Consider the following 17,584-nt stretch of genomic DNA (forward strand, 5'->3'; position numbering starts at 1 on the left):
GCTTTTTGCTTAACCCGCGGAAATATTTGAATGATTTTAATGTGATTTTGATACAACGATTGGACAAAGAACGGACATTACGCAAAACCATTTACTCTAAGGCGTAATGTAAACACCTTGACCTGTATTACGGTTTTGTTTATTGAACAATATTAATCGGGCATAACTGTTCCCATTACTCACATTTTGGCTTTTATCTCACCATCGGTTAGGAAAAGTAAGTGGGTAATACGATGCGGTTTACACGCACCATAAATCGTTCAAAACAATAAGAACATGTTACTACAAGAAACGGAAGTATTGCAATTTATCTGTAGCTATCATTTCAAATAATATTTAATAATAACTAATGAAGTAAAAGTGTTGATTAGACACTTATTGGAACATTATGCACCGTAACTTTTCCCAATCTATACAATAAGTTACGATCTATTTAATTTACTTTCTTTCAATAATCATTAGTGTTTTATCACCTTATAGTGACTCTTAGGCTATTCATCCGTGTACTGACAAAAATACAGGAAAAAAATTGTTTATTATAACGTGTCTACTCAACGGTGAATACTTAAACGTAATTTGTTTAAACAAAACACTAATAGCGGTATTATTTATTCCACTTAACAGGTAATAGTTTCTGGTGTACAGTTTGAATATCAGGCAATGAATAATTGGGTAATGTTTCACTAAGAACATGGTTATTTAATGAGATTTTTGAAAAAAACACTGAAAATATTTTAGAAGAAAATAATGTGTTGACTAATATTTTTTTGGTAGTTTCAGTTCTAATCTATGAAACTTCTAGCAGTTTTTATGATGTTTGGTAAAGTTTGAACGTTTGTTATTAAAATAACCATCTTTTTAATATTAACACGTCAATTATTCAACCTACGACTAAGAAACTACACTTAACAACCTATTCCAGTTGTAGGTGTAGTACAAAACAAACAAGGAAGTGTTTGCACAGAAATTATTGACTTTAGAACCATCAACATCCGTTAATACCTTTACCAATAAGTATCTAAACGCACAAGACCAAGATTTGAATCATTAATTCAGCGGAGTGTATTGCGCTTAATTGCTAACAAACTTTATTCTAATGTCATTAAAACCTACGATGGCTAAAAGATAATTAACGGGGAAAATCACGAGACTTTCACGATACTACACGGAAATAACATGATTTAGTAACAATATTACGATAGTTTAATTCAAAAAGTTATATGATGATACGTTGATTTATTACCACATAATCGTTTTTTGTTTACGTTTAGCAAGTTTTGTTAAGTGAAAATAAATCTATCTGCGTTGGAAAATATAATTCCGTCTTTTTGAGGTCAGGCAGTAACAATAAAGTCACATACGATTGTACCAGATAAATTATTTTACATTTAAGAGACATCTGCTCAATGAGTCTCTCAAAACCATTAAGCAGAAAAATTTCTCTTCAACCTGACACATCTTAAAAACATATGTTGTGTGCTGATCTGAATACAACTACAACAAGTGTTCATGTCTTACTAAAACAAATCGAGGAAGTGTCAATCGAAATTTCTGCAATTCATTGCCACATTTTTTTAATTTTATTATGATTATGATTTTCTTTGTACTGTGGTCGTTGTGTTAAACTTACCAAGGACAAAGTTAATAGCGTTTCGATATGTCTACTTTTTCTCTATCGGCGTGACCAAAAATTATCTTATTCCTAGGGTTTTAACATGGAACGAACGAAATTTGAAATATCTTCTAGGTACGTGATTTGGTTACGATAAACCACAATTTACCAGCCGATTAACCAACAACTAAAGTCAGTTACCAGTCATTTTTAACAAGCTGTGTCCCTGAAGATCATTGTGGGCACGATTTCAGTGGTCGTCGGTCCATATTGCTCACAAAAACCAAGGAACTAGAGCAGATCGTCCCTAAAAGTGGTACGGCAATGACTTTCGTTTTACTTTGTTCGCATTCCGAAGCGAGAAATTTTTGGCAATTCCAAAACAAAAACTATTCAGTTAATGTTCTTTTACGGGTAATTACCATTTCAAATTTTTTGTAGAATGCCTGATTTAGAAACAGTTATCTTTTCACAAGTCTAATTTTACGGAATAGTTCTGTTAATCAATCAAATTATGATGATTTTTGACAAGGGATGTCCTGTGGGATCAGTATCCTTGCATTTACTTGAATTAATTATTTGAAGATTACCTACGTTTCCGGTGTTTATTATAGTGTAGCAACGTTATTGTCACAATACAATCTCATTAACAGGTAATAAAGATAATTACAGTGAATGATGTTCGCAGACTTCCTTGTAATTTACTCTTGAACTTCTGACTGAAGATTTAGTGCGTGTAGTAGACCACGCATTGTCTGATATCCTCAATCAACTAAATAGACCAAGTATGAAGTTAATTATAGTGTATATTTACCATTTTGGGCTTTAAATTTACTGCACGTTTTAGCTTCTAACCTTTTAGCAGCAACAAGAGTACAACCCATTGCTTGTTCTTTTATTGGACCAAGTGTTACAATGCAACACAATTATTTATTGAAATATCTGACAGAATTGATATCAGGTACATGAAATATATATTTAATATGCGGCACAAATAAAAGGTCAATTTGTAACCTTTCGCTTATCCACCAAACAGTACTATGTTATTAAAGACAAATTTATTGGTATAAGACAAATTGTATCATTTTTCTTAGGTTACAAGGCTTGCAAATCCCAAAACTAGTATTTGTATAATCACAACTAAAAATCTAGTCACACAGATTAACAACTTGCTAACAAAATGTCGAAATGTGTTTCGCACAAACACTTGTAACTACAAATTAAAAAACAATTATAATATCACTCAATCTGTCCTCCAAACCAAGTATGGCTTAATTTCAAAGTTAATTGAGGCAAAAATAAATTACGTACAATTTTATGCAACATTTTTTTTTTCTTGAACCACTAACACGGTCAACACAATGCAAGGTTTTTTCAAATAATTTCCTGGGAGCCCATTAAACTAACTATGCCAATCCTTAATGTTAATTTCAACATTTTGGGAAACATCTAAGTACTTATTAATAGCGTTTCTTGGCTCAAAACTATTTTAGGACCAATAAATCGGTCAGGTGTGGTATGTGCATTTATGGTGTGTTATTTTAATTACCCGATTTACACATAGGAATTATTTAAAAAAATTTTATGGATAGCCTTAGAGACTCTAATCAGTTTTATAATTATCAATCCAATTTAGTAGCTGTTGAGAAAGAAGTAATTCACATTTGTAATATTGAACAATCGGTCATTAAAGCGCTAAAGAAATCAAGCGAAATTACTGCTCAATTAATCCTTTGTTTTACTGACAAATCTTTTGTAATAATTAATAAAATCGCGGTTCCCAAATGCTGATTGCCTTAGTGCTAGATTAAAATTTTGATTTCTCAATAAGTTACTAGGTTAGATCCTTTTTCTGATATACTTTGGCCCAAGTTCGTGTATTATTTTGTGAGTGTCAGTAATAATCATTAACCTGTTTAGTAGTCTACCATATTATTTTAATTATACAACAAATTGATAACAACCGTAACTAATAATATAGTATAAAACATTTGGTTAATTGTTCATTTAACTAAAGTTAATAAATCATCATCATTCTCTTACATTGTATAAATAACATATAAATGAAATAATTGATTTTACTCTCCTCATATTAACTTAATCATGGCAATTAAACTAGAATCAAGTTATAAATCCACTAGACCGTGAATTACGCTAAACCCATGTTTTATATAGGCTTGTGTTTCTTTTGTTTTAATTATTGTAACTATCGAGTGAAGGTTTGCTGCCTGATAAATTGATTTAAGCTGCCAGTCTAGTTACCGATATATTAATCTAAGATAAGAAGATATCGGTGTGACCTATCAAACTTTTGACGTGGCTGACATTCTAGAATGTTCTATTAAATAGGCTAATCGATATTGAAATAAGATAACTAACACTAGATGGGAAAGTAAGTGACTTTTTTAAGTAAAAGTTAAGTGGAGCATATTTTCTTCATGTCAAGTTGTTCAAGAGACAAATTAAAAACACACAAATTTATTCTGTGTCAATTAAATTGTTCACTATAAGTGAAAGTTGATATTTACACCACATTTAAAACAAACAAAAAATAGTAAAAATCCAAATTGCAGTTTCAAACCACCAGGTATCTAATTATATTACAACTGTATATTCAGTTGGCATATGGAAAGTAAAATAGTCATAATACTATTTGAGTACTATTTTGTAATGTAAATTAACCGCAATTTGCAAAACCAATATACTAGATAATAAGCATTGACATTTTACAATTTGCCGATTCTAAGAAATAAATTTAACACATTTTTTCCAAAGAATCGAAACACAGTTTACGTAACTTTTGCGCAAAACAGAATTTTAGTGCAAGTTTTCCACAAATATTAAAAAACCTTGACATTCGCAATCATATTTTACTTTTTAAACGTTTAACAGAAAAAAACATCAACCAGCTACAATTATTACTGAAATTTATATTTTATGGTCAGATAAGTGACCTTTTTTTACATTCACTCATATACAAAATGACAGTCATTATCTCGCTGTTTATTAATTGTTTTAACGCAGTGTATACCACAAAATTACAGATGGTAGTAATCGTTTGGTAAAAAACACAGTTTTGCATGTATTTAATAATCCAACAACGCGTATTAGATAAAAATTTACAAATGATTACAGTTTTAGCAAATAACAATTTTTTAAATGTAATAAATACCTATAATAAGGAAGCATATTTTTTCCTTTAAAAAGATCTTTAGCTTATCAGCTGTAACAACATAAACAACATATAAGCACGTATAAATAATACTGAATGTTATATAACTACAACTTTAGTCACTCAAGGTATTTTTTAATATGCATAATTATCATTCTTACTGATTGCGTTGGTGTGTAAATTAATATATTATAATTCTAATTCAGCTACTGGTGGTATAATCAATTTAATGAAAATTAAAGCAATAAAACCAAATATTGATAATAATTATAATGAATTTATGAGTGTACATATAAATTCTAGCCTGAAGCAAACAAAATCAAAACGTTTGAAGCGAAAGCAAACCCATTAAAAATGAATATCACTCATATAAGATTGACGGGAGGTGTGCAAGATTTTGCGTAAATAGACAACACCCGATATTACGTTAACATTGAATTAGAAAGCAGAAAATGAAGAGTAAACGTCGTAATGTAACAGCAAAGAAAGTAATCACATGCTATGCGTGGTAAAATCGTGTTGAATATGCGTAATTTTGTTATAATAATACCAAATTGTTGTTCTGCTCTAAAAGCGCGTAATCAGTTGGGGCAACACCCAGAAACCGACAATACCCCTAGAAATTTATATAATTTGTTATCGTAAGCTATGCAAATAATATAGTTTAGTGAATTTTAACGGTTTTTTTTGCAGCAGCTGATCAGCAGGCGTCAGCGTCCTGGAACAATTGGGATGTAGATTCAGAATTCTTTAGTCAGCAAGATATCCTACAAACTCATCCAACTAGAGGTGGTGGTCCTATAAGTTACAGTCCAGGCACTAATGGTTTCAAAGTCAGACATGAAGACTTCAGGTTACTTAAGTCCCCACATATTTAAAAACCTATTGTCAAGTAATAATTTTCAGGACATCGCCCACATCAGAACTGAAAAGAAATCCAAGTCTTTCTAGACCAGAAGAATGCGCTAGAGCTTGTCGAGAAGGAGAACCACCAAGAATATGTTACTACCACTTTACCTTGGAACACTACACGGTACTCGGAGCGTAAGTAATTTTTATGAAAAAACAACGGTAATAATTATTCTTGAGTTGTGAAAATTTTTAAGAAAATGGAAAATGCAATAAACTACAAGGTTTGAAAATTACCAGTTTTGCAACAGAAATCAGATAATGATAAACAATGTGGTGAACTAATAACAATAACTGCAAAACGCTGTTTGGTTCCCAGGAGTTCATAGACACTGGCCGATAAAAGCTGGGCGGTTATTAACGCAAAACCGGATTCAATTAGGGAAAAGTCATTCACCAGCATACGTTAAGAGCAAAAATGAATGAAACCAACAGTCAAAATATAAACGCGAATGTTCGTAACAGGAGAAAGCTAATTTATTTCTATTGATTTAGATTTCCCACGTTTCGACACAATGTGCAAAGAACAGCGGCTATCGATCTAATTATTGAATTTTGGTTTGTTAAGGTTAATGGAGTGATATTTGGCCTAATTCCCAATCTAATTACTTTAGACAGTTGCTTATATATTCTTGTTTATCTAGATGTAAAAATGATAATCAAAAAGCGAAAGCTATTATCTGAAATGATCCAGATATTATAGCCAATCTATCATATACCTATTTGGTTTTGCTCGATGAATTGACAATAATCCTACAACGACAACATAATTAGCTATTTCAAATTCTCTCAACATGGCACGTGGGTTTGTCAACTTAACACGCCTCGAAAATTATGTACTGAATTATTAATGCGTGTAATACAGTAAGTAATCAGATGGCTGTTAAAAAACATGTTGATCATATGTTCATATTTTATCATAAATACAAATGAGGAAGAGATTTGATTAACTCCTGAGAAATTAGATTTTTCCTCAGCTTTATTGTTGATTATTTCCTTCCTATCAATTTTGACCAATCGCTATCAAGAATTAGTATAACAAATGTAAATTTTAAGTGGAAAAATCACTTAACAACTGTCAACTTAGCTGTCAGCAGTTTTTCCGGAAAAAAATTCGAAACAATTTCACATTCCTGACAGCAACATAAAGAATAGTGTTACCCTTTCTAGCTTCAAAGTTATTGTTCTTATTGTTTTAATTAAAATAAAATGTTTATTTAACTCAGGAAATAATCTTACCAAATATCCCTCGTGCATCTAATTTTTCCGGAAAAATTAAATGCACTAGGGATATTACCCCCGAATAAACACAAACAAAAATGTTCTTAAAATGTGATTTTGGGTTAGTTTCATGCAATTTACTGATAACACCATTCAAAAAAACATATTTTTGACAATTTTTTTAGAGCTTGCCAAGTATGCACTCCTAACGCTACCAATCACATCACATCAACTTGCCAATGTATTCTAGCTGATGGAGTAGAAAGAGCCATGTTGTCGGTAAACAGGATGTTACCAGGTCCTAGTATACAGGTACTTTCCTTCCATCATAACGACACTGAACAATTTTTAAAAGAAATTACATAATACAGGTTTGTGAAGGAGATAAAGTAGTAATTGATGTCGAAAACCACATGGAAGGAATTGAAGTAACCATTCATTGGCACGGTGTTTGGCAAAGAGGATCTCAATATTACGACGGTGTGCCATTTGTAACTCAGTGTCCAATTCAGGAAGGAAACGCCTTTAGGTGAGTAGCTTCCCGATTTTTGTCAACATCATGCAATATATTGGAATTCTGTGAACAGTTTTAAGTCTAACAAATTCCCCGGTTCACACAGATTTAAACTTGATTTACTACAGTCATTGTCGATAATGGAAGTGACTTTAAATTAATCTGTATGAATGGGAAGCGTGAAATGCAGCGGTTCCAAAACGCAGTTCAATTCCTGAGAACACATGCAATTCGTCCTTCACCTCTAAAATCAGGTTCGATGATTGATTGATTTTTTTCAATCGGTTTTATGCATAAAGGTGAAGTTCTGATTGCAATAATGCGGTTTCCGGAAATTGCGTATTTCATATAAATTGCAAAATGTAATAGCGATTAAGTTGTTCGTATTTATGTTTCTTTACCTGGTACGAGCGTAATATGAAGCAAGTTAATGAGGACTGTATTAGTTTAAAAACTGGGAAATACGACCAATTAAATGACATAAATATATTAACAGTGCACATAAATTAATTAGAAACACAGTAGTATGTAGTTTGGAGTTTTAAAGTAAATTTAGCAGGAAAACGTGTGAAACAGAAATGCTTAACTCATAAATGTGTCAGGTTTGTAAAATTAATTAATTTAATACCTAGTTACAGCATAAAGCAATTAAATCACAATATAGTTGGTGTAGATTGTAGAAATTACAAAACCAGAAATCTTACTGATATATGGTAATTTTAACCAGTTTCTTATCACTTCATTTGAACTATCATTACCAAGTCAAGGATTACAGTAGGTAAATTTTATGCTGTTGCAATAAGTATTTTCTCGTGTAAGGAGAAACTTCTTCAATGTTTTTTAAAATATTTAAAAAACAACGAGATAAAGCACTTTCTTCAGTTTTCACCACGTTTTGGTGTTAACTGAACCAGAACTAAAAATTAGATTAAAATGCAAGATTGTATCTACTTCAAAGGCGGAACTCAAAAACTCAACTATATGCTATACACTCGTAAAAGAATGGTAACGACTTAATCTACATTCGCATTATAGTCGGTTTATGCAAAAAGCCCCAAAATCTTTTAATGCGACAGTTTAAATTCATGTCCATAAAGTAGTTGAAACAATATAAGGCACCTCTGTATGACAGCTTCATATGATTGTTTGTTTTACATATTTGAAACCTTCGCACTTGTCGCAGGTACCAATGGATTGCTGGTAACGCAGGAACCCACTTTTGGCACGCCCATACAGGATTACAGAAAATGGACGGTATTTACGGTAGTATTGTAATCAGACAACCGCCCAATCGAGATCCAAACAGCCACTTGTACGATTTTGATTTAACCACGCATGTAATATTGTTGTCTGATTGGATGCACGAAGGTGCTGCTGAAAGGTTCCCTGGAAGACTTGCTGTCAATACTGGTACGTAATTCTTCCAGCAAATTTTTGGAAGTTAACTCACTGAAAACAAATCTCAGGACAAGATCCTGAAAATGTACTGATTAACGGCAAAGGACAATTCCGTGATCCCAACACTGGATTTATGACCAACACTCCTCTAGAAATCTTTACTATGACTCCAGGAAAACGTTACAGATTCCGTATGATTAACTCGTTGGCTTCAGTATGTCCCGCCCAACTTACCTTCCAGGGTCATACTTTGACTTTAATTGCTACAGATGGCGAACCTGTTCATCCAGTCAATGTAAACACAATCATTTCATTCTCTGGTAAGTCAATTGCAGAAATTTTTACGGTTATTAGGTGACTAATAACAGTCGGGTTTATTAAATGCACCGTAACAGCTAGATGCAATTATTACGTATTCAATCACGGTAAAAATTATAACAATTTTTAAATGCAACCTTCAAGGTTTTAGTGATAAATATAAATATCAATTAATGACCGCAATTAGAATTAGAACGTAATTAATGGTTGATCAGTTTTACCTACCGTATTATGTTATGCAAATTTTTTTGGTATACAAAATAGCTATCTAGAAAGTCATCTTCAAGTCTAGTGAGATTGTTTTGTTGTTGCAAAATTAATAATGTATTAGTTAGTAGTAAAAACAGAATGATTTCATCTTCTTCACAGTCTTCATGAAAGCTCTGTAATCTATTTCGGAAAGTTTTCATTAACAACTAATAATATACTGGTCATAGAATAAAACTTCACTACAATCCAAAATTACAAACAAAAATAATTACCCTCATAGAAAACTCTTCATTAATTAAAATTGAAGATATCATATCGTAAATGAATTAAGTACAATACAAACCATATAACTATATCTTTATACTACTTCTTTCTTTGTTATGCCGGGCAAGATTTTGCAAGTATAATTACGAGTGAACTTGAACGCATTAAGGTTTAGCACAAGTTCAATACTTGTTCTAAATACTTTGTACCGTTATGGTGTTTTAAGTAGTATTAACCTAAACACAAAACTGGTGTATATATCAATTCAAGATTGATAGTATTGCGCATTAGACATTTGCAGAGTAAATTGCCAATTCACGCTTCAGTTTGTATTTCGCAATTGTTTTTATGCAGGTGTGATTATTGAAATAAATTGCTTTAACAAAGAATTAAAAAATGTGACACTCTTAATTTGCAAATTTTAGGTGAAAGATACGATTTCGTCATAAACGCCGATCAACCAGTAGGAGCTTACTGGATCCAATTTAGAGGTTTAGGAGAATGTGGTATTAGAAGAGTTCAACAATTGGCCGTATTGAGGTACTACAAAGGTCCTTACACACCATTCAGTCAAGCACCCACATACGACTATGGTATTCCTCAGGGTGTGGTGAGTATTGTAAATAATGATATTTGCGTTGTTTCAATAAAAGCACTATACTTAAGTTGCTTTCGGTCAAACGTATCTTAAGTGAGTTTTTAAGTGGGGATTTATTGAATTTACATAATAAATGTACAAAAATGTCAAATATGTAAATATCAATTCGCAAAAGCTGTTGAGCATTGATGGTGTTTGAATATTTATAGTAAAAGAAACATATTTATAAATTTGCTGTGTAGAAAGCAATAATGCACCTGCTTTTAAGATAAAATTGAAGCTCAATACCAGTTTTAAATGTAAATATAATTTTGAATTAATCGGCGAGATAATAGCAGAGATTGGGTTTTTATGAGATGTAAATGATTGTGTAAATACTGTAAATGTTGTAAATAGACGAATGTCATTGCCACATAGGTACTGAATCCTCTTGACGCCGTTTGCAACACATCTCGAGTAGATGCAGTTTGCATTAGCCAGCTGAAGAATGCCAGAGAAGTGGACAGAGCGATTCTCACTGAAAGACCGAATGTAAAAATCTTCCTGCCATTCAGGTTCCATGTGTACACTCCTCAAGATTTGTTCAACCCCAACACGTATAACAGACATTTAGGTAAGACCTATTTGAACTGGTTATGTTACTAATTAGATAATAACTCTGAACTACAACATATCCAAGGATACTACACTAGAAGCAGTCACGATTTGTTTTCATATTTACAAACCGTACTTACTTTCACAATTGGCATGTATCAATTAATTATCCTACTAAGACATAACGAGAGTAGAACAAAATGCTCGGGATAGGTTATTATGTCCAATCTTGTTCAAAATTTGTTTGATTCGTATCAGTTATTTGTCAAATCACTGCCGGAACGACTAGATGAAACTTTCTTCAAACACGATCATGTATCATTCTCACGCTGGGTCGATAATCTCTTGTTAATTAATATGAAGGCGGCGTATTTTCGCCAAAGAGGAATTTTATCCTACATACTTATCTAGACTTAATTAATTAATCTCTATTGCCCGTAGATATTTCTATACTTTCAATTATTGCCACATACCAGCCTTAACGGCAAAACCTATTCAGTTAAGGTTGAAACAGTAGATGTTTTTTATGTTTAGGTATATGTGGTTTTGGTTTGACCACATTTAAGTAACAAACTAGGTACAAAATTTCAGATACCCAGGATTTACATTTTAAATTATTGTTTTCAGAACTTATAAGTTATTACTTTGTTTTCTTGTTTTTTTTTTAGTTCATCACTCACTACAAACTACGCTTCATCTGATCGTTTAGTTAGAGAAAGTTAAAAAAACTCTAAAACATATTTTCATATACTCTCGAATATGACATTTTTACCCGTTAATAGAAATTCTGTTTTTTTTTTGCTTATTAAATATAGTTAACATAAAACGGAAATTATGCAGTTTTATTGGTTGGCAGCAAAAAAGAAACTAACTTTTTTTTCAAATAAGTATCAAAGTAATTGCCTCTTAATGGTTTCACTTCAGTTGCGGAATTTTAATGAGAATTTACTTTAAACATCCCGCCTTTTATAGGATATCGAAAAATAAAACCTAATAGCTTCATTTTCGCTTTCTTCTCTAGTGTACAAAATTTAGAAAGGTATCATTTCATTCAAGTTACTACATTATTAATCACAGATTTCATAACTGCTAACTACGATTTGTCATAAGTATAGCCTCTGATACCGTTTTATTAAGATACCTATCTAAACACACCTTTGGTGCAGTGACAGAATTAATGTGGGGCTGAATTATATCTACGCAAGTGAATTTCCATAATAAAGCAATTAGTGTAGGTTTAAACGAGACTGCTTTCATTCACATACTGAACAATTTGCAAATTATTTAAAAATAATAAGAAAAAGTAGTGCGGACTGTATAATTAAGTTTCATTAAACGGAAAGCAATTTTTATCGATTAAAACACTTTACTTATGATTTATTTAAATCAGGAAGAAAAGCGTCTACAATAACAAAAATCCGGTCAGTTTAACACTTAATTAATTGAAAGTGATGGTTTTTTCAGTTGCTCCAAACGGTGATCACGTTATCAGTTTAATCGACGAAATTTCCCACATGTCGCCTCCAGCTCCTCTACTTTCTCAGTACGACGACATTGATCCTTCGCAATTTTGCAACGGTGACAACAGACCTCCAAATTGTGGACCTAATTGCATGTGCACTCACAAAATTGATATTCCTTTAAACGCCATTGTAGAAGTGGTGTTAGTAGATGAAGGTAAGTTTATCTAGTTTATCACGTTTGTTACTAAATAAGTCGCCTTATGCTGAAAAATGTTAATGCATAAAGCTAACAGACAAGTTAAAAGGCAAATGTATTTTCTCTGACTTAACTGGGAACAAGATAAACCCATTAAATTACAATTAAAAGCTATTAGAAGAAAGATACAGTAAATTGTCAACAAATAGGTTGGGCTGAGCATTTTCTGTGTTCTTCATTGTTTTAGTTTACTTCATTGATAGTGGGCACAAATCTCATTCATCATGTCCGACAGTTTATAGGAAGAATTCCATCTTAGAAGAAAAGCATGTCTGAAAGACAATTCTAACTCTCTTCAAACCTCTGTTAGTATTAATAGTTCGAGTAAACTTCAATCTAAATTATGTAAATTTTATAAGATAGATCCAACTATACAACGGTGATACAAATTAGTAAAAACATATTCAAGCATGAGGAAAGAGTCAGTTTTCAATATAAATGAGTTGATGTCAATGAACAAAAGATTCTTCTGACTTATAGTCACGTTTAATTTTCCATATATAGCACCGTCTACGATAAAGTCTAGTTTTTACTAGTAAATACTGACCTAGTTAGCCAATAAAATTGCATGGCTCACCCTTTTTCTTGTGTAACACACACATGCTTAGACCAAATTATTATACATTTTAGTCCAACAACCAAACTTGTCTCATCCATTCCATCTTCACGGTTACGCCTTCAATGTGGTTGGTATTGGTCGATCACCTGACCAAAATGTGAAGAAAATCAACTTAAAACACGCTCTAGACCTGGATCGAAGAGGTCTTCTTCACAGACACTTTGACTTGCCACCTGGCAAGGACACTATTGCAGTGCCAAATAATGGATATGTCATCTTCAGGTCTGTACTAATTTCTTATGGTTGTAATCTAATAAAACTTTTTTCCCAACAGATTTAGGGCAGATAATCCAGGTTTCTGGTTGTTCCACTGTCACTTCCTGTTTCACATTGTGATTGGAATGAATCTCGTTTTGCAAGTGGGCACATTAGCTGATTTGCCTCCAGTTCCACCAAACTTCCCTACTTGTGGTGATCACAGGCCTCCAATTAATATGGATCCTAACACAATATAGTTTTATTTTTAACGTATAGTCAGCAAATTTTGAAATTGGTGCGAATTATCCTGCCAGCACAAAGTTTATTGTGGTAAGTAAAATAGTTTTAATCTGTAAACAAAAATTTTTCAAATCACTCTTGCCAATTTGATTTTTCTTGGAATTTGCAAAACTAGGCTGACCTTTGATTAAGATAATATAGATTCTAATATTTATCTGTACCGTACCAAATGGTCTTTATCGCCATATTTTTAATTTTAAGTGTCCTACCTCCTTCGTATTTATTCTATAATTCTTCTCTTCGTTTGGTGCTTTTCCTTTAGCGTTACGTTTTTAAGGATGTGAATATGTGTAAGGCTGCATAGAGTAGGTCCTCTCGTTTGTACAGCTTTTTTTTTAAATAAGATGCAGTGTAACATGTAAATTATTACCATTCGATAAGTCTTAGTATTAAACTTGTATAGAGAATTAGCTTATTGACAATGTACCCACAGTATTCAAGGTGTTACCATATTACTTTAGATGAGTATCGCGTTGTAACTTAAGACCAGAACTAGTCTAATGCAATCTTAAGTTACCCTGCCAAATGACATGATAAATTTATATAGTAAATGTGAATTACATGTATAGGTAGTCTTGTAAAAATAAATTCAGTGCTATTAATGTAAATAAAGTAGGTGTTGGTTTTGATTACACGCATAATAATTAAAAAAACACTCCAATCTGTATATACATATTGTATCAAATGGAAGACATTTTTGGTTTTATTCAGGTGGTGTAAATAAATCAGCTTTGATTTTGCGTTAAAAACAGTGCTGCTGTATATTTTGCATTACTTATAGTGTGTATATAAAGTGAACAGGTAGGTACACGTAATTTTTTTATTGTGAAATTTGCTATCGGTAGTAGGTAACTTCCACTTTGAACGAAAGGACTTAAACAACAATTGTTCAGTCTTGAACTACCACTTTTCCTATTTTTAATAGGTTCTTAATCCACTGGACGCTATATGTAACAAACCACGAAACGATGCAATTTGCATCAGCCAGCTGCAAAACGCCAAGAGTGTGGACAAAGCCATTTTACAAGAAAGACCAGACGTTAAGATTTTCTTACCATTCCGATTCTTTTTCTGGAAACCAGCCGATTTGTTTAAACCCAATACTTACAATAGGTTTTTAGGTAAACTTAGAAATTTTTGTGGTGATGTCAGTTAATTAATGTATTTGCAGCTGCTGTTGGTGGTGATCACGTTATTAGTTTGATTGATGAAATTTCGTTTGTTTTCCCCCCCGCACCACCACTTTCCCAAATCGACGATATTCCCCAAGAAATGTTTTGTAATGGTGATAATCGACCTCCAAATTGCGGTCCTAATTGTGAATGTGTTCATCAAGTTGACATCCCAAAAGATGCCATTGTGGAAGTAGTTTTAGTTGATGAAGGTAACACTCTTTTGACTTGTTTTATTGCTTACTTAGGAATGTTATTGTTTTACAGTCCAATCTCCAAATTTAAGTCATCCCTTCCATTTGCATGGTTACTCGTTTAATGTAGTAGGTATAGGCAGATCCCCGGATACCAATGTAAAGAAAATCAACTTGAAACACGCCCTTGATTTGGATCGAAGAGGGTTGTTGCATAGACAATTTAACTTACCACCTGCCAAAGATACTCTAGCAGTGCCAAATAATGGATACGTTATTTTTAGATTTAAAGCTGACAATCCAGGTATTTTTCTCGGTTGATTTATTTAGCCAAACCTTACACTAATACACTTTATATTTACAGGTTACTGGTTATTCCACTGTCATTTCCTCTTCCATATAGTCATAGGAATGGATTTAATATTCCACGTTGGTACCCAGTCAGAACTACCACCAGTACCACCTAACTTCCCGAAATGTGGAAACCACTTGCCACCAATAACGTTTCACTGACGTTTAATAAAATGATTAGATAGGATACAAGTGTGATCTAAATGAGTGGATGATTGTGAGAAGTTTTATTCTGATTGAGGTAGTGCTATGACTATACTCTCTCTCAATAGTACAGGGTGTAACAACTTGTATAAAACACCGCAATCATCTTCAATATGTTTATTTATTATTTTATTGTGCTAACCCACAGCTTATATTTAATAAGTTAAGCATATAAAGTACCTACCTCACTATCTACAGTTTTAGATGCTGATTTTTGAAATTGTTAATTTTAAAGCACCAGTCCACTGTTACAGTTACAAAACATAATATTCTTACAGTCGTGATACTTTTTAACTCTTTTAACTGCCGTAATTATGAGGGTTAGTATGTATTAAACTTGGTTGGTTTGTTATGTTAATATAACCTTTAATGTACTGATCCTCATAACATCTTACAGATATGTACATATTAGTTAATAATATAGCCATAAGTAGGGTAACGTTATTAACAAAAATTTATTATTTTTGAGCGCAGAAAATGTATTGCCAAAATGTATTTTGTTTTTGAATGTTTTCATAAATAAAGTTTTATTACTTAACAAGTTTATATATACTGTTCTCTCTTCAAAAAACATCTTCTCACTACATAACAAATTACTTCAAAAACAAAAACCATAGACGACAAATGCACTCCAATAACCCATAAAGCAAACACATCAGCCAAATCTTTAAGTGCCATTTTTTTACTGACCAATTCAAACTGCATGTACCTTTTCTCGGTTTCCCTCACTGTCTTACCATTATTAAACAACCACCCATTTGAAAGACTTAAAAGAAAAAGTCTGCAAAAAGGCTCATACAATGGATGTCCCTTTGCAAAAAACAACATCAAAGGAAGCGAATGAATTTTCTCTTTTGATATATGAAACATTATCTCGCCTTTTTGAAGGTAATTCAATGGTAAGTAATAAAACTTTGCAATTCCAGTGCCACACAGAGTGATACAGTTTTGTTTACTGATCACGTGAGGAATGCAATCCACGTAACTTTTGCATTTTCGCATATCCAGAGATTTCATTTTTTCTAATTCGATAGAATCAGTATAAAAATGCGATAAGTTGGCAAATGAATACACAGGCAGTCCGGATTTAATAACGTCATCAAAAGTGTTAATAAATTTTGTGGATTTCAACGTAGTAGCCGATAAAACAATTAAAAAATTTGAAAACAGTTTTGATAAAATCATAAAACAAAGAATCCACATTGCAAAAAGGATTTTTTGTGAAAGTACATTGGTTGAAAAGTATTTAAGAGGACTGCCAACAAACACAGCAATGTAAGCAAAGAGATTATCTACAAATCCAATGTTGTAAAAGAGTTTTGCAATTATTGCAGACAACACACTTGAGACTAGCAATAGTATCCAAACAATTGGAGAACATGCGTTAAAAAGTCTTTCCCATCGTGATATAGATTCCGATTTAGGCGAGATGAATCGTAAACTGTCGAAAAAATACGTCGGAGTAAGTTCAAAGTTTCTTACATCTGTGTGAGTTGTCAAAATATGACCTCCGAATAAATCAATTGTGTTGTTTTTAAGTGCTCTCTTGATTTCCGTGTAAGGGACAGTGACTACCTGAAAATCAAAACTTTTTAGGGAAAAAAATATGGAATATAACATTACCCCCATCTCCCTATAAGAGAAAGATACATTGATCTTCAGCCAGGTTTGAATGTATTTGATCATTGATTCTTCAAATCCAGTTCCGTTACCAGTGACATAAGGAGAATTAATTTTTAAAACTACGTTTAATTTAAAGCTCCTTAAATATTTTAATGGTGGTGGAATTGTTTCCAGTTGACTAGTGTGACATTGACTAATGTTCTTTGGCAATTCCAATTGTCCAACATTAGTACTATTGTAAGGGAAAAAGGTGTAAGTGTGACCCTTCACAGTTACCAGCACTACTTTATGAATATAGTTTCTCATTAGACTGGATACTTGAATATCACCAATTTCTGATATGATTAAATAGAACAAGGCTTTCGGATTGAAGATAATCATTGATTTTAACAAG

General features: G+C 32.4%; 1 protein-coding gene across 3 annotated transcripts in view; it reads left to right on the plus strand.

The window, feature by feature from the left end:
- Window positions 1–16,113, plus strand: part of LOC145727544 (multicopper oxidase 3-like) — a 28,877-nt gene extending 12,764 nt beyond the window's left edge. The window contains exons 2-12 of one of the 3 annotated variants that reach the window (XM_081977160.1): window positions 5,478–5,637; window positions 5,691–5,828; window positions 7,100–7,226; window positions 7,286–7,443; window positions 8,612–8,838; window positions 8,895–9,146; window positions 10,044–10,228; window positions 14,572–14,767; window positions 14,818–15,030; window positions 15,086–15,316; window positions 15,377–16,113. In XM_081977160.1, coding sequence (XP_081833286.1) covers window positions 5,478–5,637; window positions 5,691–5,828; window positions 7,100–7,226; window positions 7,286–7,443; window positions 8,612–8,838; window positions 8,895–9,146; window positions 10,044–10,228; window positions 14,572–14,767; window positions 14,818–15,030; window positions 15,086–15,316; window positions 15,377–15,525 — 2,036 coding nt within the window. In that variant the 3' untranslated portion in view covers window positions 15,526–16,113. Of the gene's footprint in view, window positions 1–5,477; window positions 5,638–5,690; window positions 5,829–7,099; window positions 7,227–7,285; window positions 7,444–8,611; window positions 8,839–8,894; window positions 9,147–10,043; window positions 10,229–10,633; window positions 10,830–12,274; window positions 12,488–13,159; window positions 13,371–13,422; window positions 14,337–14,571; window positions 14,768–14,817; window positions 15,031–15,085; window positions 15,317–15,376 lie in introns of those variants that run through there. The other 2 variants (XM_081977158.1, XM_081977159.1) reach the window with 2 other exon arrangements.
- The last annotated feature ends 1,471 nt before the right edge of the window (window positions 16,114–17,584 follow it).

The sequence above is a fragment of the Ips typographus genome, linkage group LG4, assembly GCF_016097725.1.
Source record: "Ips typographus isolate SLU linkage group LG4, UJ_Ityp_2.0, whole genome shotgun sequence".
In the NCBI taxonomy this organism is placed as follows: domain Eukaryota; kingdom Metazoa; phylum Arthropoda; class Insecta; order Coleoptera; family Curculionidae; genus Ips; species Ips typographus.